Below are 23,942 nucleotides of genomic sequence, written 5' to 3' on the forward strand. Positions count from 1 at the left end.
ACTAACCTAGATTTTTTTTTTCAATAGTGTAGCCTACCTTCTGAGATCTGAACTGACAAGTGGAGAGTGTTAACTTTTCAGATTTCTGTGCTATAGGATACAATTTTTGAGAACTGAATTAAAGTAGGATAAGACACAACTAATGACAGTGATGTGGCTATTACTTTTATAATAGCCATACAAATATTATTTGAATGTTTTCCCTTTTTTGTTCTTCCCAGAGTACCTGAACAGAACAATACAAGAGCAGCTGGATGTGATATTGTGGAATGCAAACAAAAACTAAGCAAAACACCTGGTCTAAAGGGAAAGCAGATCTTTACTACTTTTTGACACTAATGTGACTTGTGGTCACATGAAGCCATAACATTTCATAGATGCTTATGGTACCAGAGTCTTGCACCAAAATTCAAGCCCACAGACATTTCTTGTTAGACTTGAATATCATTGTCTAATATCATCTCATATTTTCTCCCTTAGCTGGAGTTGGAGAAATTTGGAACAGAATTCTCAATGTCCTAAATTTCTGTTGGCTTCTCATACTTCTCTAAGTTCCTAATCAAAATCTTCATTTCTTTCTTTTATTCTAATTTTTGAGGAAACACTGGTATGTAATACTATATATGATTCAGAGTGATAGATTTATACCTCTATTCCTTAAAGACTATTGATTTGGGGGATGAGCTGACCTACTTATCTACTCAAAGCAATTTACACTATGTTGTGCCAAAAACTGAAGAGAATTCCTTCAGAAGCCATTTGCAATTAAATGTGTGCTCCTTAGTATAGCTGCGTTCTTTTTAGTTGCAAGAAATTTTTCAGCTTTCACCTCTCTGCCTATCTCATTTAAGGGCAGAATCCCTCCTCAAGACCTCCTTCCTCCTTCCTTGCTTTAACCAAGTATATGGCTCGCCTTCACAGATAGTTTACATTTTCACTTTTAAAAATGATGTTTATCATGCGCATCCAATCAAATGAAAACATATCTGTTATCAGTAAGCATGGATTGGCATAGTGAATGGCTTTTATTTGCAAGAATATATAAATGTATGCATACAAAGACAAACATGTGTTTGGGTATACAACACGACCATTTTTTTCCACAATAAGGATGTCCAGAAAAATACTATAAGTCTGTATGTTCATCTGCTTCTTCTTCATACAATTTCAAAATATGTCAAACATCTACTGTGTGACTGGTGAGCCTCCCTTACCTATTTTAAATATATGCTTTAGCTTAGCTGAAGGGGTGGTTTACAACACTGTCTAGCAGGAAGAAAGTATCAGAGACTAGCTCTTTTACTAAGAAAACATGAGTACACATTACACAAAGATGCCTGGACTCTAGCTCAGGAGGTAGCCCTTTCTAGTGGAGACATCTACCCAAGCAGGGAGAGATAATAATTAGGATGTTCTCAGATACTGACAAAAATCATATCATAATCCTGTAATCTGTGTAGAAGAATCTTCACACTACGTAGCACTAAAGCCTAGGTTCTCTGTTAAATATTTAGGGAAGTTGGCCCTCTCTGGTGGCGCAGAGGGTTAAAGCACTGCACTAATAAGCTTAAGCCACTTCCGTATGTGTTCGATCCCTGCCTGCCCCAGAGGAGGTCCACATGGCATGGCAGACCTCTCCTGACCGGCCCACTGCTACCCTCAGCAGTGTACTTTGTTGATCTGCCTGTTCTGCTCCCCACTCTGCCCCTGGTGAATCCTCTCACCCTCCGCATCTCTGGCCTGTACCCCAGTTCTGTATGAATAAATAAATAAATATTAAAAACTATATATTTAGGTCTACATACATACAGTACTGGGAATACCAATATAGGCAAGATAAACTTGGACAGTCCTGTGGAATTTAAATTATCTCTTGCCTTATGCATATAGTGTTCTTGCACTTTCCTGTCTGAAAGGACTTGTTTTGCCCATTATTTAACTACACTCCAAGGCCTTGCACTGTGTATTAAAGATATGACAAATATATATAGATATAAATTTATGGCATGCTCTATAAAATGAGTGGGTAAAAACAATCACATGCATCAAAAACAAACAAACAAACAAATAAGTCTTTTGCAACATTACAGAAAGAAAATTGTTCTCAGAGAGAGACTTTCTATTGTGCAATCACTTCCTAAGAAACTGGTAATTTTTCCAGAGAGAGAGAGACCTTCAAATATAAATTAGATTTAAAGAAAGTTACTATGGACCCTCCCTGACTGTGCAACGGGTTAAATCACAGCACTTAGAAACTAGCCATGGCCCTCCCTGGTGGAAGCACTGTACTAAGAAGCTAAAGCCATGAGTTCGATCCCCGCCTGCCCTGGAGGTGATCCACCAGAAGTGGCAGACCTTTTCTGACCCGCCCGCCGCTCCCCTCGTCTATCTGCCTGTTCTGCTCCCCGCTCTGTGTGTGGTGAATCCTCTCACCGTCCCTGCACCTCTGGCCTGTACCCCAGTTCTGTATCCATAAATAAATAAAAAATAAAAAAAAAAAAGAAAAAAGAAAGAAACTAGCCATAGCTAGCTATTGCCACCTCAGCAGGAATTCAATCCCTGGACATACCTCTCCTGTTCTTGCCCACTGCTCTCAACAGTGTACTTGTTGATCTGCCTATTTTGCTCCCTATTCTGTCTCTGGTGAATCCCCTCACTGCCCCTGCACCTCTGGCCTGTACCCCATTTCTAAAGAAATAAAAATAACTAAATAAATTACTAAGTTCTCAGGTTACTTTTTAAAATCACTTAGGGGGTTGCTATGTACAAAGCCAGTTAACTCATTAGTTCTCCAAATTAAAACTACTCCCCCTTTGTTAGTAGAATTAAGTGTAGCTTGTGACCACAAAAAAAGTTTGAAAAGCTGAGTATGTCTTAAGAAATTCTTGTGGGAAGATTTTATCCAATAAATCTGAAAATATACTATATCCAAAAGCAAAAATTTCATAATTTCCCCCAAGGCTGTCACTAATTTTGAATTTCGACCAGATATTTCTTCAAAGACAGAACACATATCTTAAGCCAACTCCATCAGTCATGAAAAAGCTTCCACTACTTGGGTTTCCTCATCTCAGAGGCAATACTGGTGCTTTTCCACACAGACTGCTCTGAAAAGCTAGTCAACAGACATTCAATGCCTTGAAACTTTAGTAGCATGATGCAGGTACAATCTATCACCTTTCAGCTCTGCAATCATCTTTATTTCAGTTCCAGGAGGACAGAAGACTCTTACTTTCTTTGTAAATCCAACACTAATGCTTGGTAATCAACTTTATCTAATCATATCTCTAACATTCACATACTCCTCTTTAGATTTCATGATGAGACATTAATTAAAGTATTGTTTTCAATAAAGTGTCTAATTGCTAAGAGAGGATATGGGTGTTTTTTTTTGTTTTTGTTTTTGTTTTTGATTTCCACCGGTCACAGACACTTCCTTAAATGGTAAATTCCAGGAACAAAAAAGACACTGAGTTGAATAGAAATTGGGACAAGGGGAAAGGTAGTGAGGGGAAATCTGCACTTGGATGAAACCAAAGGTGATATGTTCAAAGATTAAAAAAAAGAAAGCAGAGGCCCTCCCTGGTGGTGCAGCAGGTTAAAGCACAGCACTAAAAAGCTAAAGTCACTTCAGCATGAGTTCGATCCCCACCCAGAGTTAACCCATATGGCGCGGCAGACCTCTCCACACCAGCCCACTGCTCCTCTCAGCAGTGTACTTCATCATCTGCCTGTTTTGTCCCCCACTCTCTCTCTGGTGAATCCTCTCACCGCCCCTGGTCTGTACCCCAGTTCTGTATGCATAAATAGATAAATCTTAAAAAAAAAAGCAGAAAATAAAAATATATTTTTTTTAAAAATAGGTTGTTATGCTGTTGATGAATTGATGAATGCTGCAGTGAGAGGTTGTTGTTGATCATTCTGACTGAGCTTAATTTTACACTACAATTCTTAGGAGTGCTGGCCTTTTGTTTTGTTTAATTCATTATGTTTTCACTCGTAATGGTAAACACCCATAGTTTTCCACCCCAAGAAATCCAGAGTTGTGGTTCTCAACCCTTCACAATTGCTAAAGAAGTCACATGTTTTACATGGCAACAAAAAGCAAAAATACACACATGCACACAAACACACCAAAGGAAGATTGCACAAGACAGTATTTACTTGACACATGGGTGAAGTACTTCAAATACCTCTGTTTTATTTCCTATCATTCTACTTTTGGTAGAGATTCACTAACTTGGGTGTGTTGCAATTCAGATTTGCAAAATAATGCCTTTGAATGTTCTTTCTTTGAAGGTACTCTTAAACATCCCTGCATGTAGTTGTCCATACATTTATTCCAAATTGTATTTTTTGTTGTTGTTTTTTTTTTTTAATCTAAAATTTGTTTTTGAGTTGGTGTGATTTGTTGCAGAGTTTACAATTTAAATTTAACGAAGAACTTTTACTACTTGGGAGGAGGAAACATGACATTTCCAAGAAGCAGAAAGTGATACGGATTTCTTTCACCAACTTTTCATACTTATCTTCATGCTCACAACAGAATAAAATTTTTGGATAATTAGGTTTTATTCAGGAAATCACGGTGATCTCAATTATATTTCTGCAAAATTCCTTTTAGCAAAATTAAATAAACAGCTAACAGGATAAAACAACCTTATATAAATGTTTATATATAATATATACATTTACATGAGTTAAGTGCATTTCCTGGCACTTTGTACTTCTATGTTGTCCAATATTTACTTGCTTTCCTCAGAAAGATTTTATATTAACAACGAATTATTCACAAGAACAAGAACAAAAACAAAAACAAAAAACTCAAGAATTTGGTATTTTTCTGTCAGTATTTCAAAACTTTGGTAAACTTTCATGGGGCAGATGAAATGGTAAAATGTGTCAAAAATTACTAAACACTTATTTCTAGGCACAAACACATAAAAATACAAATGGAGACATAAACATACAAACATACAGAGCTGGAGACATCATCCAGAGAATTCCCTGATTTATGTTGAATATCACTTATACAATTCAAATCTGTGGCTGGCTCTCTAAGCAGTATGCAACATGCTGAATGGGATTCTCACAAATTTATTCGAGTTTATGTTCTCTGACAGCAAGTCAAATAAACTGGATATAAACGTAGTCCACAACAAACTTAGCTGGGACCTGGGAAGAGCTGTTATTTTATAACACTTAAAATAACACTGATCAGTGTAGGATTTTATTCAAAGTGGTTATTCCATGTTTATGACAACACAGAGACTTAATAGACTTAATTTTCTTTGGTTCACATAAAGCCAGTCTTAAAGTTATTGCTGAAATATACTTTGTATTTTTTTTTAATTTCATTAATCTGCTAATGTCCCCTTTTAAGAATAGAATTCTGGGTGACTTGATATCCATCAGTAGAACATTTCTTTATTAACACTGTTTCTTTCATAAATTTATTTATTTTAATACTATTTTTCCTTTCGTGATGAAAAAAAATAATAAAACCTTGACAATAAAACGCACAAGTGGAACAAGCAGTGATTGGCTGACACCCCACGGTCAAGGGCAGGCTCCAGCAGGTTCGGAGTAGCAAGGTCATCAGAGTATGGTGCATAATGGAGCATCATATTAGAGTGGAATTCAGCCAAACACAGTAATGTATGGATGTAGACGCATCTGAAAGAAGGAAAATAAAAATTTATGCAAGTAAAAAAAAAAAAAAAACGCAATGAAGAAATTTTCCCCCAATGTCTTATGCCCTACTGGAGTGTTCTGGTGGAGGCTTTGGAGCAGAGAATTTTTATTTACAAATTATGTGTTTGTAAATAATAAATATGCTAGGGGGAGTTAACTTGTCAGATGAATTCTATTTGGAAGCCATAATAGCTTTTTGTTTGTACACAGGATTAGAGTTCAATACAAACATCACTAAATTCCTGAAAATAAACCTTTATTCCGCCTTTAAAACATTAATTCACCAGAAGTGATAATTAAGATTAGTTTTAGTGGTTTCAGCTCAATTCTTCTTGGAATGTGATTTCTCCCACAACACTAATGCTAAATAAAGCACTGTGTAATGTTCTGAAACAGAGTTCCTGCTTTAGAAAAGATCCTAAGTGCTTTTAAAATAAATCAGAATGAACAGCAAAGCTGACTCAAAATGTATATGAACAGAACTTACTATTTCTATAGACTCACAGTAAATAAATGGATGGAAAATCTAGCTATAGTCTAGAAAGTGGTTATACACATACAGCTTAACCGTAAATGTTCTAAACAATTATCATACTAAATTTCCTACATAACCTCCACCACCACCCTCTCTCCCTGGAAAATAAATGATGGTTCACATTTGCATGCTAAGGATACTAGTAAGGTAAAATACAAATGCATATTTAATAAAATGCAAAGGAACATAGAAGCAAAAATGAATCATCAACATTGATAGCTAAGGAAAAAGATTTCCCAATTTGATATGTAGAAAAGTTCAAATATGTGTATATAAAGTTTTTTGTGAATTTACATTTAAACTAATTTTATTGAGGATATACTAAATAGTAGATAAGACTTTATAGAATGTCATTATTCTGCAAAAATCCTATCAACTTGTGGAATAGATGCTCTGAACCACAATGTTACTTTAACATGCATCATCATATAAGTAGTAATTTCTTACAAAGAAATATAAATTTCATATAAGATTTTGTAAAATATGAATTATCATTCCCTAGATAACTTTACAGAAAAAAAAAGGCCAAAAGCAAATGCTATTATAAAACTGTGAGATTTCATAATCAAGTATTTTTTGATCATCATAAGTAAATCTGAACAGATTTCTGTCTTTGCTGATAAATATAAAGTTAGGGAAATTAATTTTTTTTTTAGATGTAGTATGACAATTAGAAAAGTTCAATGAACTCTACCATCTATAAATTACAATGTAGTTTAACTTAAATCCCTGTAATTTTTGTGATAGTAATCAGATTACTTTTTTTCCTACTATATCTCAGTTATCTCCTGTTTATAATGAGGGGGATGATTTCATTGATAGCTTTATAATTCTAAAGTATAATATCTCTGGTGATTTTAGATATAGACATTAAGTAGATGATCGTGCCACATTTTACTTTTTTTGTATATATTTGAATTTTAAATATTTCCATGTATCAGTGTATGAATTACAACAATGAGATAAAAGCCTAATGTCACTTTTGTTGACTTATATGTATCTGTTTATATGTGGGATGAGAGTAAGAGAGACAGAGTGAAAAAGAGAATTTGTGATAAATACCATGTACAAATTTCCACATATGAGACATGTACTTTACTCAATGATAGAAAGGTATGATTTTGCTATTTTTAATTAAGCTCCATAATTTACTTAGTCTTTAAATAGATTTTATGGCCTTACATCTAAATCACACATTGGCTTGGCAGTAATTTGATATAGGGTTCAAATTGTCTTACTAGACTTGTATAAAAATCTGCATATTCATTCAAGTCATCCAGAGATGCAGGTAATGCTGCTTTAGTTCATGACTAAAGACATGGCCTAACTTTCATCAGTTATTTAGCCTCTTGATGATAATATCAAGACAAATGTCACCAAAATCACCAAATAGTGAGATTTATGATGGTTCTTGAAAGTGTCGTTAGGTACAGACAAGTGAGCCATATTGTAGAAAATAGGCTTGTAGAATTAAAACTGGAAGCTGTAATTGATGTCAGTATGTAGATGATTTATCATTGCAATATATATGTTAAAATACAAATACACAAATCATTTACTTTTAGTTTTCTTAGTGCTCTAAACTCTAAGAGATGACTGAAAGTCATCCATTTGCTTCCAAAATGGAAATAATATTAAAAAACAATATCCCCCATATTTTCTTCCTAGGTAGACAGTGAGTACTATGTTGAACACAATATGATGAATTAAAGAGAACATTATTTAGACTACATTGAACAGTTCCTTGAACAGCAAAACTGTCAGTGGAATAGTGGAATAAACTTGAACTTCACTTTGAGTATTTCATGATGAGTTATAACTGGAGTTTTAAATGAATGTGTATTCAAGCTGTATCCTCTATACTCTTGCCAAAATTAAAGTACCTTCCTTTCCGTGTACTTGGTGCAATATATACATACATATATATATATTTTTTTTTTAACTTTCTGTACATTATTTTAGTAACAGCATGGCAAGGATAAACTCAATGGAATTTAAGACCAATAAGAAAAGGAACATTTATATTTTTATATATTGTCTATGATTATTTTTGAATTATATTAGTTTTAAAATAAGTTTTAAAATATTTCATACATATATACTGTAAATTTGAATGGAAAAAGAGAAACAGTATACTTTTGCCAGCTCTACTTTCAGATCACAAACCTAAATCCACCACCAAGACCAAGTTTACCAAGCAAAGGAGGATTGAAATGAAAAAAAAAAAAAACAGATTCTCAATCTCATGTTGTCCATGATCTACATTTTGCTCAAATAAACATATTATGTAGTAGAAAGCAAAGAATTTTGTTTTCACTGCAAAGATCTGAACTATGAAAGCTGGAGTATAACATCATTTTTTTATGAGGTGTAAATTAAAAAAAAAAAATCAGTAGCACTGCAACACAAGTTTCCTAGGCTCTGCTAAAAAATATAGAAAGTTGATTTAATATCCCTTGAGCCTGTAAAAACAAACCAAAAAGAAGGGGGTGAGGTGACCATTATTTACTAACTTTTGTTTCTACAAAGCTGCTTAACTTATTGTAATGTAAGCATTAATAGAATTTAGGAGCAACACTTCACAAAGCCTAATACTCATGAAAATAAGAACATTGTAAGAGACATCATTTCCATTCAAAAACTACTAAAGAACTACATAATTAGACAATTCAAGGATATTGTAAATAAGATGAAGTCTTTATCTCCCTTGAAATCTCTGATTTTTAATTAATCCTTAATATAAGAAAACAAAAGACAACAACCTTTAAGTTTTACATAAATTCATGATCAAAGAGAAGAAATTATGCCCAAATCTTATTTTTCTTTTTAATATCATGATTAACCAAAACAAAATACATGTAGACTATTGTGTGAAATCTAAAAGTACATCTTTTCAAAATAAGAAATTACCTATTTGTGACAAAAGCAAAAATCAGAACAGAAAAGCCTAAGCAGAATGTACTTTATAAATGGATCTTTTGCCCTGGTAGTAATATTGAGAAAATGAAGCTATCAATTACTAATTACAGGAAGGGTCATGTATTTAATTTGCCTCTATTTCAGGTAAGCTATTTACTCTGGTTAAAATTTTATACATCTTTTGGATTACAAATTTTCCAAAGTGACTTTTGACAAAATGAATGATTTATTCCAATGGCTTTGTAGGCTTTCTCTTTGGGTATATGAATTTCTTTTCTCAGTTAAGATACTAACACCATACATTAGTTTATTTATGAGCATATCACTTTGCCTTTTAAACAGGATGCCAAGTCTTGATATTGGCTGTTTTAAATATTCAAGAACATAGAGGTAACCCCACTTGATGAGCCAAATGAAACTTCAGTGACAGTAGAGAACATACAAGGTGTTTGCATAAAATAACTAGCATAAAATAACTAAAAATCTGCCACTTGATTAGTCCACTCAAAATACACAACTTAGCATGCAAATGTCATTCAGCCACAGGACATCTAGTCCTCTTAGGATGACAGGTAGAAAAAAAAATAATCTCCTGAAAGATGGCACAAGTTTCTATTCTCTAAACAAATTTATGAGGATCACAAATTAACTGAGAAGTAATTTTAGAAAAGTGCTATTATTTTCATTGAATGGTCCTTATTTACAAACCTAATGAAAGCACTGAAAACCAAAACAACAACCTGCTCCCAACTCTAAGTAAAGTAATACCTTGACAGATACAAGCTTTCTACTTGTTAAATTTCAATTGAAAAGAAATAAGGTGGGTTCACAGGCATCAAAAGACATAATTTCAAAAGACATTTAATGAAACAGAGTTCAAACTGTACTGTTGGATTTTTTGTTGATTAGATATGAAAGCATATTAAATCTGTATCTCCTTATCCATATAGTCCTGGCTAATTATTGCATATAGAAAATATGTCTATAGGAAACTAGCTTTTTAAATTATGAAGCTAATAGGAATTAATATATCTATTATATAATATCTTGAATGAGTCCATCAATAACACCTTTAATGAGGTTGTAAAATGACTTTTTCTTTGCCTTAACTATCAAATCCCACATATCACACACAGGCATATTTAAGAGAAGAATTATTATTACAAACTATTTGAGAATCATAAGTATGTTTCCTGGAGTGAATTCTGGCAGGAAGAAATATATGATGTTTCATTAGCAGACTTGCTACAGCAATAGACAGAAGAGTTTCGGAAAGGTTTTATTTGCTGTATGCCAAACTTTCATGTGTGTAAACTCTGGGAGTAAAACATATAAAATACAAGTAGAACTTTCAAAAATAAATCTTATATTTCTGCAATTCATGTCAGAATACATATTTTTGATTCCACATTTCACAGTGAAACAATTGTCAAATATTGTAATGCATACAAAAATATTCTGCACACAAATATTAACTTTTTTGTTGCTTGGCTCAAATAATGAAAAGTTCATGCAGTTTACTGCTGCTTATAAACTTTTAATACCAAATGCAAATAAGGCAAGCAGTTGCATATTCTTATAGAAATCTAAATGTTATAAATATGGAAGTATTAAATTTGTAGCCTTGCATGACCTATGCATATCATTACATATTTTAGACCAGATTCTTTTCCAAGTACCTCACACTTGATATTACCTTTGCATAAATCAGGATCTACTTATCTGTTTAATCCTACATAATATGTAGCCTAGCTAAAACTGTTATTATGTCCAATTAGCACAGAAACCTAGAGTGACTTCAAAATTTTTCTCTCTGGATGTATTTATCCACTTAATATCCACAAAGGAAAATAATTTCAGGTTAAATCTAAGCGTCCAATCAATACATACATGTTTATTCTGGAAACAGGAAAGGTTGCATGAATTACAACTGATGAATTACAACTGAAGTACAGAGAGTAGTGCCAACACTGCTGACTATGCTTATTTTGTTTGGTAGCTTAGTAAATGCTGGCCTAAACTTGCAAAATACAATTGTACATCTTGTGTAGATTACACCTATTAAATTAATAGTGAATAAATTAACATTTTCCCTGCTAATAAAATGTTAAATTATAGTTTCAAAAGAAAGAAGACAAAACTTTGTTGAAGATGCTCTGTCTCAGAGATTTTAGCCCTCTCTGGGATACTGAAATATATTTGGGATGCATCTTACCTGTTTGCTGTACTTGTTATTGGTTTGACAGCTGTACTCAGAGCAGTGATCTGATCCAATTGAAATGTTGTCTCCTGCTCCCACAAATGTGTTGGCTGGTGGTAGATCTTGTACGGCCTGATGTTTTTTTCCTGCAGTTGGTGATTGGGGGTGAAGCTGGACAGTAGGCAATGGGGAACTAGATTTATAGTGCCTGGCCAGGTCAGGACTGCCAGGGCCCCCATTAACTGACCGGTATCGTCCCATGTTGGGGCTGTCTGACAGCTTCTCATTGACACTATCATACCGCTGTCCATTTGGTTTAGAAGCTTCTACAGTCACAATGCTGCTGTAGAGAGGCTGCTTAGATTTTTTGTTTTTCTTGTCCTTTTTAGGCTTTTTAGATTTGTCATGCTGTTGGGGTGTAAAAAAGTCTTCATGATCCTTTTTACCTGCTTCATAGCCATTTTTGTTTTTGGACCGGCAGTACCTTGCCATCACTACAATTAAGATGATTAGTATCACTGTCATAATTCCAGCGACCACCCCAATGACAATACTGAGTCTCTGTTTGCTAATTTCATAGCTTGGGTCACCAGCTATATCCTGGGTGAGTGGGGTGTGCAAACTTCTGACTATCTGGGAGTCAATCACAGTTGCATTAGAAACACTTTCATTGACAAACACATGCACCAGAGTCGTGGTAGACTGGGAAGGCTGCCCGCTATCATTCACTTGCACAACCAACCTATGCAAACCATAATGCTTTTGGGTGAGTTTTCCCACTAGGGATACCACACCACTGGTGGAATCAATCTCAAACAGCTTGAAGGGATTACCTCCCACAATGCTGTAGTTCAGGTCTGCATTGATGCCATCGTCACTATCTGTTGCCAACACTGTAGCTACTACAGTCCTGACATTACTTGAAGGTGGCAGTAAAGTGTAAGAAATGTTTCTGGGAAGGGTAACTGTGGGAGCATTGTCATTCTCATCCATCACAAAAAGAGAAACAGTGGCTGTGGCAGATCTGGGAGGATCACCCCCATCCACGGCCTTGACTCTGAATGTGTATGTAGTCTGATGCTCCCGGTCAAAAGACATTGTGGAGTAAATGGTTCCAGTGTCATTTTCAATGGAAAAAATGTTACTGTTCTCCTCTATATACAGGCTCATTTCCGCATTGCGCCCCTTGTCAGCATCCATCACTGTGACCATCCCCACGGGGCTGTTGGGCTGCAAGTTTTCCTTCACATAAAAGGTGAAGACGTCCTGCATAAACTTAGGGTCATTGTCATTTTTGTCAGCCACCTGCACAATCACTGTGGTGCTACCTTGTAGCACCGGGATGCCTTTGTCTTTGGCGTTAACTTTAAACTCATACCTGTCAGTCTGCTCGCGGTCCAGCACGGTATTCACGAGGATGTCCCCAGAATCGGGATCGATGGCAAAGATCCCCATCACAGAGGAATCCAGGGAGTAGGAGATTTCTGCGTTTTTCCCGCTGTCAGCGTCTGTCGCCAACACAGTGGCCACCCTCTCGCCAGGGATGTTGTTTTCTGGAAAGTAAACCTCCACCACCGACTGGCCAAAGACTGGCGGGTTGTCGTTGGTGTCTCCCACCTTGACAATCAGAGAGTTGTTGCTGGAGAGGCTGGGGCTGCCGGAGTCCACAGCCACGATGACCACGTTGAACTCCCTGGTGGTCTCATAGTCCAAAGGGGCGGAGGTGTGTAGGAAGTACTTTTTCTTGTTCTGGTCGCCCTCTGTGTCACTGGCTGGCTTGAGCTGGAAGGGCACGTCGCCCACCACGGTGCAGGTGACCACCCCGTTTTCGCCTTGGTCTCGGTCGGACACCTGCACTAGGGCAATCGGAGTGTCGACCAGAACGTCCTCCGCCACGTTGGCCACTCCGTCCTTAAGTGGGATGCGCCCGATCTTGCGAATTTCAATAGACGGCACATTGTCGTTTTCATCCTTGATATTGAGGACCACGGTGGCCTTGTCGGTCTTGGGGGGCTGCCCGCGGTCGCGGGCCATGACCGTGAAGCGCAGCTGGTTCACCTCCTCCCGGTCAATCCGGTGAAGGACGCTGAGCCAGCCCGACGTCTCGTCCAGGCGCAACAACCGCCTTACCGACTCTGTTGCTGCCCCGAATACGTACTCGATCTGCCCGTTGACCCCAACGTCCAGGTCGGCGGCACGCAGCTGAAGAATGGGGGTCCCCGGGGCGCTGTTTTCTGCCAAGTCGGCCTCATACACACTCTTCTCGAAACGGGGGCTGTTGTCATTCACGTCGGTAATGAGCACCCGCAGGATGGCCTGAGACGAACGAGGAGGGTCGCCACCGTCACGCACCCGCAGGGTCAGCTCGTAGGAATCTCGCTGCTCACGGTCCAGCGCCCCCTTCACGATCAGCTGCGGCTGCTTCTCGCCATCCGGGGTGTCGGCCACCTGCAATTCGAACACGCTGCTTCGGCCACTGGGGTTGGTCCCGCCGCCCTCTGGTGCGTCCGGCCGCCTTTTGGAGCCGCCAGGGCCGCCGACACTAGCGCCATTCCCGCCGCCCCCGGGGTAGGGGGCGCTGTCGGCAGGCCCCGTTCGCCGGCCCTCGCCTCCGCCGCCGCCGCCGCCCCCGGGCTCCTGGAGCAGCTCGTAGCGCTCGATGCCGTTACGGCCGAAGTCGCGGTCTGTAGCGGTGGGCAGCAGGTAGAGAGTGCCCACCGGCCGGTTCTCCTCCACCGTGAGCGTGAGCACGGGCGACGGGAAAGTGGGCGTGTTGTCGTTGATATCGAGCACGATGACCCGACCCTCGAACAGGTCCACCCAGCTCTGCGAGGGCCCGATCACAGACACTTCGAAGTCCAAGAAGCACTCGTTCTCGTCGAAGATCATTTGACACTGGGGCAGCTTCTCCCGGTCGATGCGCCGCTCGCTTGTGCTCAGCTCGCCTGTGAGGTTGTCGATCTTCAGGTACTCCGAGCCCGACTCAAGGCTGAAAGTCACCTCACCCGAGCCGGTCACGATGCCCAGGTCCGAGGCTACGTTGCCGATGCGAACGTCTGCCGGGCCCTCCTCGGCTAGTCGGTACCGGAGGAGTTGCTTGGCGGCCGCCAGGCTGAGCGAAAGCGGCAAGAGGAGACAGCAGCCCAGGCACCAGCCGCGCGCCCATCCCGTGGTCCGCATCCTCAGCATCTTCTCCTGCTGCTGCTGCTACTGCTCCTTCTAATCACAGCCCCCTAGGCGCCCCCCTCCTCTGGGGCCCGCCGCCTGCCCTCCTCCCAGTCCTCTCCCCTCTCCGGGAAAAGAAGAAGCGAGAGGGAGAGGCGGGAGGGGGCAAAAGCAGGGAGCAGAGGCGGCCCGAGGGGAACGGTGGTAGATCCTTCTGTTTTCCTCTTGCTTCTTCTGAAAGTTATTGTTTCATAATTCATGCACTGGGTGCTAATCGCCCGCTCGCCAGCCGCCGTTCAGTCGCAGTACTCACAGTTCACGGGACACTGCGCGCCGCGGACTCGGTGCCCCCCCAGAGTCATCCCCGCAGCGGGCGGAGAATCCCGGGCGCCAGTCCCCGCACGGTAGGATGGGGCCGGAACCGCTCTGGCAAGCGGGCGGTGGAACCGGGAAGCCGCGGGGAGCGAGTCTGCAGCCTCTCTCGCACGCCAACCCCGCTTGTCTTTGCTGCTACTCGAGTAGAGTCCAATTCATGTTCCAGCCACTCACTCTAGACCCAGCCTCTCTCCCGCTACCTAGACAAACGTGAGTCGCTTCCTGCACGAGGTGTCGGAGCCAGCAACAAGCCAGTCTCAACTCCGACTCTGCTCAGCTAGCGGGAGAGCCAGTCAACTGATCTAGAAGGAAAAATCCCCGACAGGTCGCTTCGGGCTCCGTGCAGTGGAGATCACTCGCGTCACAGAGCTATCCGCGTCCGGGTTCTCCCCGCGCGCCAAACAGCAGCCCGAGCCATCTTCAGAGACGCCCAGAGTCAGTCCTTTCTCACCCCCAAGAGCTCGGGTTTCTCTTTTTTTCTTAACTCTGCGCAAGGTCATTAGTCACGAAGCTGCCGCCTGAAACCGCAGCAGCCGTTCGCCCGCGGGGGCGAAGGCTGAGCCGTGCGCACCGCGCGGTGCCCAAGTTTGGGTTTGCAGCCGCAGAGTCCGTGCCTTTCCTCACCTGCATTCGGCCCGCATGTCGGAGCTGAGGGATCTGCAGCGCTGTGCGCGATTCAGGGAGGAGATTGCAGCCTCTCTCTCTCTCCCCGCTCTCTCGATCCCTCCCCTCCCTCCCTCTTCTCTCTCCTCCCTCCTCCTGTTCCCTCCTCCCTTCTCTGCTTTCCCCTTTCCCCTTCTCCCACTCTCTCCTGCACGCTCTCTCTCCTTCCTCCCAGTTCCAATACAGGGAACTCGAGCAGAACTTGATCCCTTTGCAGTTCAAAGGTGAGCAAACCGGCTCCGGTATGCAGGCGATGTTGGCTTGACTAAAGCCCCGGGCCGGGCTCCCCCAACGGCAATTAACAAAGATGACCAATTTTGTCCGGATTTCCGAAGAAAAGCCAAAGGCACTAGGGAGGGTGGTGGAGGGGGGAGGTGGAGTCAGAGACAGCTGCCAAGTAGCTTAAAAAAAAAAAAAATCCAGTTTGCTAAGGGGAGAAAAAGTGCCAGTCAGTTGTTGCCTCGGAAGTGCCCTGGCACTGTGGGTGAATTCCGCAGTTGTCTCGTCCCCTTTCGCGTCTGGGAGAGTCTGGTGCGGGCGCTCCCGCCGCCGCTTGAGCTGCCACGGCTCAAAGACGCTAAATGGCAAGTGGGAAGCTCCCGCTTCTACCCATGAGCCACCCGCAAGTTTGCCCGAAGTGGTGGTTGTGGCTGGGAGCTTACTGGTTTGCTCGCGGCTCAAGCTTGTAGTTGAAGCTACTGCTACGGCGGCAGCGGTGGCAGTCGAGCCTCCAAAAGTACACACTAGCTGAGAGGGCGGGAGTGGTGTCGGGTCGGGGGTGGGGGGTGCGGGAAGCGAGCCGAGAGCGCGTAAGCCGGCCGCAGCGCTTGGGAAAGCCCAGCTTCAGCTCCGGAGGCCTCTGGAAGTGTGCTTATCTCAGCAGTCCCCTTCCCCTTTAAGCCAAAACCTGCCTCCACCCCTCCCGGCCCGTGGTCTTCTCGGGCCACTTGCTTTCCTTCCCTTGGGCTGGTAAATTTCCTGCTCGCTCTGACTAAACAGGACTGCGCGTATGGGCGCGCTCCAGCGGGTTTCAGGAAACGATTTTCCTTCATTTGTCCCCCCACCCCACCCCCATGGCGTTCCCCATCCTCGAAGTGTCTCCAGTTCGCAATTTAGCTTCTTGGTTAGGACACACTTAACGGTGGCTTGGGGGTTCCCAGCGTGCGCCCAGGGAGCCACGCTGGTCTGAGAAACCATGATGGGCTGCAGTGCTTAAGAAAGAACGGCAAACTCCACGGAAAGCAATAGAGGGATCTTCTTTTGGGATCGCTGACTTTGGAGAGCTGGAACTGGGACTGGGGATGGGGTATTACTTGTCTTTGTTTAAAGGCTTGGCATTCCTGTCATCGTGCTTGCTTACGGGGGTAAATCTTGTGTGTGTGTGTGTGTGTGTGCGTGCGCGCGCGCGCGCGCACCAGAGAATAAACACATGTTGGAAGTCTCGATATTATTTTCTGAGCAGAAACCTGCAGTCTTTAGTAACTAGCAAAGTATAGCGTCACCTATCTGGATAAAAGAGAAATAAACTTTAATGGCAACTTTGTCTACCGAAGTGTCCTTAGCTCCATTTCTCTCCTTTTGACTTTGTGCCACTTGATTGTGGATGGTATTCCACCAGACAAGCCTTCCCCAAAATTTCAATGAGGGTCACTCAGCGGATCGAGTTCTGGTCGTATTTTCTAAACTGTAATCATTTACTCTTCGTTTATTTCAGCGGCTGTAAACAAGGGAATAACCAGGATTACTGGGTTGAGGAGGGTAAGAGGTATTTAGGGAGGAAAAGGGCTGATGATAAGATTTACTTAGTCGTCATTTTATCTGCCAAATCTACAGCCAAATCTCCCATTTAAAGGGAAATCTAATGTGAAAAAAAGGAAAAAAAAAAGATATTTGCCCACAATAGTCGTTTTGCCTTTACAAGACTTGTGTGAGAAGGCAGAATGATTTAAACAAGACAAACACAAATAAAGTCTAAGAGCAGATGTTAGCACGAGGCTGTATGGGCGGGCGCAGCTAGCAGGAATGGGCGGGGCGGAGAGGGAAGGGCAGCAGCGGCGGCGATTTCCAAGCTCTTCCTACCCGGGACTCACAGCTGGAAAGGTGTGTGGTAGATGCCCGGGAGCTAGCGAGCATTTTCCAGTCAGCTAAAACAGCAGTACTCACACGGGGGTCAGCTCCTCCTCTAAGGCCAGGCCGGGAACCCAGTCTCACTTCTCACACATAGCACACACCCCGCCCCCTTCCGCGCCCCCGGGACCCAGTCAAAGCCGCGCCAGCCTCTCGGCTCTATATCTGCAGCATCAGCTAGAAAAGCCCGGTGCGCAGACTCAGTGTGCACAGCCGCAGTCTGGAGCCGGGGGGAGGGGGGTGGGGGGGTGGGGAGGGAGGAGGGAGCGGGGCGGGGGCGAGCGCCGCAGCGCCTTCGCGGTCGTCTAAGTGGCAGTAAAGCCAAATCCCCATTGTATTTGGTAAAATAGTTTATCAGGAAGCGAGCCTCCCCCGCCTCCCTCGCCCCACCCCCCAGCCACACCGCTCCGCCCAAGGGTCCGAGGGAAACCATCTCCGCTCCAAAGCTTTGCTCCCGTGCATTCCGATGCTTGGCAATATGGTGCAGGGCACTCAATCTCCTCGCTGCCTTTACTAAAAATTTTGTAAACTTCAGGCAGTCGCGTGGGTAGCAACGTTGTGCACTCTTCCTTCAGCAGACCATAAACTTGCACAGCCCCCCTGCGCATCTTCAAATATTCGCTCACCGATACCGCGCGCGCTTTCCAGGCGCACGCAGGCGAGAACCAAAGAGTGGGCGCTTTTTCCCCTGCGCCCTGCATTTTTGTTTTTTTTTTTTCCCGGATGACGGGAGGATGCAGAGCGTCCTTCACAGTGGAGTGGTTTCCTCATTGCGGGAAGGAGGTAGTCTCCAGCCCGCCCTCCCTTCTCAACCCTACCAACTCCGCGGCCAAGCCCAGCCAGCGTGGGAAATGGGTCCGACGTGTGCGGCATGGAGAACAGCACAGCCAGACTGTCCGGCTGTGTAGTCAGCCTCTTGGCTCGCCTCCCTCCCCCTTCGGTCCCAGGCTCTGACCTTTCCGCCAGACCAGCCTAGGGGCGGCGGCGGCCTCCCAGCCCCGCGGCGCCGCATTGGGGAGCCCAAGAGAAATGGGCTGGGCGGGGTGGGAGCTAGGTAAGGGGAGCCTCCTAGGTGCCCGGCCGAGGAGGCGGCTTCCAATCCTCTTCCGCCCCCTGTCTGGGGACTGACACTCCAGCCTACAGCCAGCGTGGAGGATGAATGGAGGCGAGAAGCCACTTCCCCCACCCCCGCCCCATTTCCGCAGTCTTGGAGCTAGTGTCACAAGTGCTCAGCAATTTCATTAAATGGAACCGGGGGACTTAATCCCCCCCGGTACCAGACCTCACCAAGGGAATACGAGATCCGGCTACACTCCCACCCACAAACCCCGCCCGACTTTTCAGACCCAAGGCTGCATTTGTCTTTTCAACCTGAGAGGAAAGGGTTCAGAAGGAAATGGGATCGAAAGTGTAACCGGCTGCAATAAATTAAAGAGCCCGCTCCTGCTGTAGCTGGCTGCTGCTGCCGCTGCCGCCACGGTTGCTGCTGCTTTGGCGGCCTGAAATGAAGACAGAAAAGACAGTCTCCTGAAGCCTGCATTGATTAGCGCCAGGACGTCATCTCTTGTATGAAACAACATGTTTGAGGGAGTGTTAAAATGTTGGGAATATTTTCGCCCATCCCACACACCTCCCCCCTGTAAAAAGGACAGCCCCTTTGAAACCAAGTTATAAAAAATGAAATGAAATTGGTTATAAATAGCATTCCGTTCTGACAGATATTTAATAAAAAACTTGTCCAACGATTTGTTCTATGCCAAATATCCAATCACATTTAAAATATTGGGTAGTTTATTTATTTTATTTACCTACTAAGCTTGCTTTCTCAAAAACTGCTTTACCATTAAAAATTTTCAATGACTAAGCTGAAAAAAAGCATTCAGGGTCTGTGTTGTAGTTTTATCCTATTGAATAGACAGGGAGAAAAGTAACAACGAAAACAAAGTTTATGGGCAAAAATACAAAGACATAAGTGTCGACGATGTGATCTCTGCGCGGGTGTGTGTGTGTTCATTGAGTATAGAGTCTATTCTCAATAATAGAAGAAAAAGGTTAAATACAGTGAACATGATAGCCAGTTCTGGAAAGAAATATAAAGCTGTTTGACGGGAAGGGAGAAAGTGACTCAAGAACTCCACCAAGGGACAAACAGAGGAAATGACACCACTACTTCTAATCCATTGGCCTTTCGTCCTTTTAAAAAGGGACGTCTATATCCATTTATAATCGTGTAGACACGTTGTGGAAGCCTTTATAAGCAATCTTTTCTATGACTATTTTTGGTAAATTTTATACTTAACTAGTTATTCTAACTAGCAGAAATGATTGCTTTTCGAACTCATTGCAAATAGTAAATATAAGCTACGGATTAGCTATTGACTCATAGCAAGTACAATTTTGATCCTCAGGACTGTGAAAAATTTTGATGTGTACTGCAACCTTAAATCCATGCTCATAGTATTAAAATGTATAGTAGACTGAAATACCTAAATTATTCATTGCAATAACAGACTTTTTGATGGACATTAAGAAACTCAGCAGTTTAAATAAGGAAACCACAGATTTCCTTTTAAGCAGGTAATAATTGCTAGCACCAGTGATTATTTAATTGGTGGCCAGCCAAAAAAAAAAAAAAAAGCAGTAATGCTGTTTAAATGTCATATGTTGTAATTTATCAATAAAAGAAGAAAGCATGTTCAGAACTAAAATAAGTTGCTCCATTCTACATATTGGATGATTATGAAATATCCCCACATGTTAGTATACAGCATACTTAGAGAAAAAGAAATCATGAAAATAATTTTAAATGGTTTTCTAAATAGTAATGGATAAGCTGTGTGATTTGCTAATTTAGTGTTTTCAGTTTCCAATGATTTTCACTTTAAGCTCAGCATATATTGACAGTTGATCTTCTTCCAAGCTCTAAAATTTTAAATGTCAAAATTTTTGTATTACAGAGCTGAGGTTACTAGAGGGAGAGGGAGGTGAGGAATGGGAACAAAGTGGGGTGATAGCCCAATGGCCTTAGGGAAAGAAATATGGGTACTTAGGTGTTAGGTGTGGTGTGTGATATACATCTGAGGAAGTGTGAACTTACTACTCTAAGCCATATACATGTTGTAAACCAATGTTACCTCAATTAAAAAATATGCAATACAGGAATTAAAAACACAGCACTGACAAGCCATAGTCACCATTGCAGGCTGAGTTCAATCCCCAACCAATGAGATGACTCACATGGACAGCAGACCTCTCCTGTCTTGCCTGCTGCTCCCCTTAGCAGTGTATTTCAGCCCATCCTCCTATACTGCTCCCCACTCTATCTCTGGTGAATCCTCTTATCTACCGCATACCTCTGGCCTGTATTCCAATTCTTGTATGCATAAATAAATAAATCTTTAAAAAATATGCAATACAGCACAGATTTTTAATATATGGTGTACATTTATATCCATAGACTAACATTACTAACATTATCTTTTATTCCCCCTATAATTTTTGTTTTCCACATAATTTATGGATTTTTTTCAATTTTACATCAAATTTTATACCTGTGCAAATTTCTTAGCATGCAAGAAGTATAACAATATTTTGAAATATCTGGGTGAGTTTTTTTGAAAAGTATTCTTGCTAGATACAGTTTGTGGCCATTAGGTGTTTCCTCTTGATAACCCATAGCAAAACCAAATATGCCCTTTTTGGCATGAACTTGAGACATGAGGTATATCCTTACTACTATGGCAGAGTCTGTCAAATGTTGCTATCTATGAATGATGAGTTGTAAGCTAGATAATAAATTAGGGTTTTTTAAAAAATATATAGTGACTTGCATGAATGTAAAATGATCTTTCTTGCCCTAAGGATGCTTAAAAATGATGAACTAACTGCCTAAGTTTTAACCCCTGACTACGTTGACCTATATGCTAACTAGATCACTTTTTGCATTAATTGTCAATTGCAGACAATGCAAAACTTTATTGTATAAAACTGAAACATTGTATTTAGAGAATACAAAAATGTGGAAAGTTTCTAGAAGGCATAATGTAGTAAATTTGACTGACTGCGGAAGCAGCAATGAATTGTCCAATAAGAGATGCTGATCGTTATATAGTAACCACTGAAACCTGTCTCCAAATAATTCTAGACCTAGGGTAGAATTGCAATTCTTGATTCACTTGCAGCTAAATGAGGCCATTAACTAGGTCTGGGTAATGATGAGTAGAAGGGAATGCTCAATTTCAAATGGGCTGAACTGAAATCATGGTTCAACTATGATGATAAACCCATCATTAACCTGGTAGCAATACCTGGAAACTATCGATAGATATCAGATTGATATTGACTTTGGAAATAATAGTTTACTTTAAATACCCAATTTATTTTATTTTTATATAAAAATAAATAAATGCCCTATTTATCATTTATTTGATGAATTATCTGAGTAAAGTTGGATGAAGAGGCTTATTAGGCAAACGTGGCTTTCAATTATATGTCCCTATAAATCAGCAATTCTACTACTTAACCACCATTCTACTGGCAAGTTTTTCCACGAAGATTCTAAATTTATATCTGATGATTGCTAATAATAACAATTTATTCTAATATATCCCCCTATCTTAACAGGAATAGGGTTTAACTTTTAGAAGAAAAGAAGATGGGGACCCCCCCCCCCAGGTGACACAACAGGTTAGGACACAGCACTGCAAGTGATCCACAGCAACTTCAGTGCTGGTTAGATCCCAGCCCCTAGAGGTGATCCACATGGCATGGTAGACCTCTCCTGTCTCGCCTTCTGCTCCCCTCAACAGTGTACTTCGTCAGTCTGCCTATTCTACTCTCCATTCTTTCTCTGGTGAATCCTCTCACTGCCCCAGCACTTCTGGCCTGTACCCAGTTCTTTACACATAAATAAATAAATCTTAAAATAAATAAATAAATAAATAAATTTACTTTTTTTATTTATTTATGTATAAAAGAACTTGGGTGTAGGCTAAATTTACAGGGCGGGGAGGGGTTGGTGAGAGGATTCACCAGAGACAGAGTGGGGGGCAGAACAGGCAGATCTGCTGAAATACACTGCTGAGGGGAGCAGCAGGCAAGACAGGAAAGGTTTGCTTTGCCATGTGGGTCAGCTCCCTGACCTGAGAGCTAACTCCTCCTGCAGATAGCTTGATAGTGCTGATTTAACCCCTGTGCCACTATGGGAGGCCCAAAGTGTTTAACATTTTGAACAGAACCGTTGGCAAAGTATTATTGATTCATAGTGAGGTAGACACAATACTGACTCTTTTTACTTGCTATTTTGACTGTGTAACTGGTTTTTAATATTGTTACCAAGTGACTGGATTAAGAAAACAAAAACTGAAAGGATGTAAATATAAGCTTTGAATTTAGTTAACATAAAATTGTAAAAATCACAAGATATGTGGTATAAAGTGTTTTTCTGCATTATTAAGCTAACAGCAATAATTAGAAACGGTATTTCATTAGTAGTATGTATTTGCATTCAGCAGTAAATTCTGTTTCTGAATAACTCCCTGTCTCTCTCCAGATATTAGCTCTTTACTGATCCTGTCTGCCTTTTTTGGAGGCAAGACATGGTGCATACCTCTCTCTTCTCAGTGACAGCTGATAGAAATGGGGATGCTTGCTTATTTCTTTCATGTAAAGCTATTTATTCCAAACATAAGGAAAGAGAGTAAGAGAAAAGTAAAGTAAACTTAAAAAGATTTCATTCAAATAAAGTGACTGCCCCATTTCTATTTTACATTTTTTTTTATATTTTCATTTAGAGTACTATTTTCCAAAAAGTCTAGAAACCAATATTACCTACAGCTACCCTGGTTCCTGAATTAATCTAAAGGGTAGATTTACTATTATGCAACTGAAACATAAACTTTCAAGGTCTCTCACTTGCAACAATATCTTCCAAGACCTTGAGGTGTGTGGTGTGCAATATTGTGTTTGCACACTCATATAACTTTGAAATTTCTAAGAGTGAGAGCTTTACCTGCCCTAGGTTAATAAAGTAGCTTTCTTCTACTCCACTTTCCTCTGTCATAAGTCTTGTTTAAATGGTTAATTGTCATAAGTTTTGTTAAGCTACTGAGCCCCAGGCATTTGGGGGACCATGTTAAAGAAATATTAAGATAAGCTTATATCCCGATAAAGGGAAAGACAAAATGATCAATCACTTATTTGGGTTTGTTTAGATGTATCTCTACTGCCGAATGGTCATTTTCCATTGTAGCCATTATTACCAAC

At 41.3% G+C, this 23,942-nt stretch overlaps 1 protein-coding gene across 7 annotated transcripts in view; it reads right to left on the bottom strand.

The window, feature by feature from the left end:
• PCDH7 (protocadherin 7) overlaps positions 1-15,620 on the bottom strand; it is a 393,839-nt gene extending 378,219 nt beyond the window's left edge. For 6 of the 7 annotated variants that reach the window (XM_012724106.1, XM_004681357.2, XM_004681356.2 and 3 more), the window contains exon 1: positions 11,364-15,620. In XM_012724106.1, the coding sequence (XP_012579560.1) occupies positions 11,364-14,537 (3,174 nt within the window). In that variant the 5' untranslated portion in view covers positions 14,538-15,620. Of the gene's footprint in view, positions 1-4,060; positions 5,677-11,363 lie in introns of those variants that run through there. The other variant, XM_004681358.2, reaches the window with a different exon arrangement.
• Positions 15,621-23,942: the final 8,322 nt, after the last annotated feature.

Source organism: Condylura cristata, unplaced genomic scaffold (genome assembly GCF_000260355.1).
Source record: "Condylura cristata isolate star-nosed mole 26May11 unplaced genomic scaffold, ConCri1.0 scaffold00012, whole genome shotgun sequence".
Taxonomy (NCBI): domain Eukaryota; kingdom Metazoa; phylum Chordata; class Mammalia; order Eulipotyphla; family Talpidae; genus Condylura; species Condylura cristata.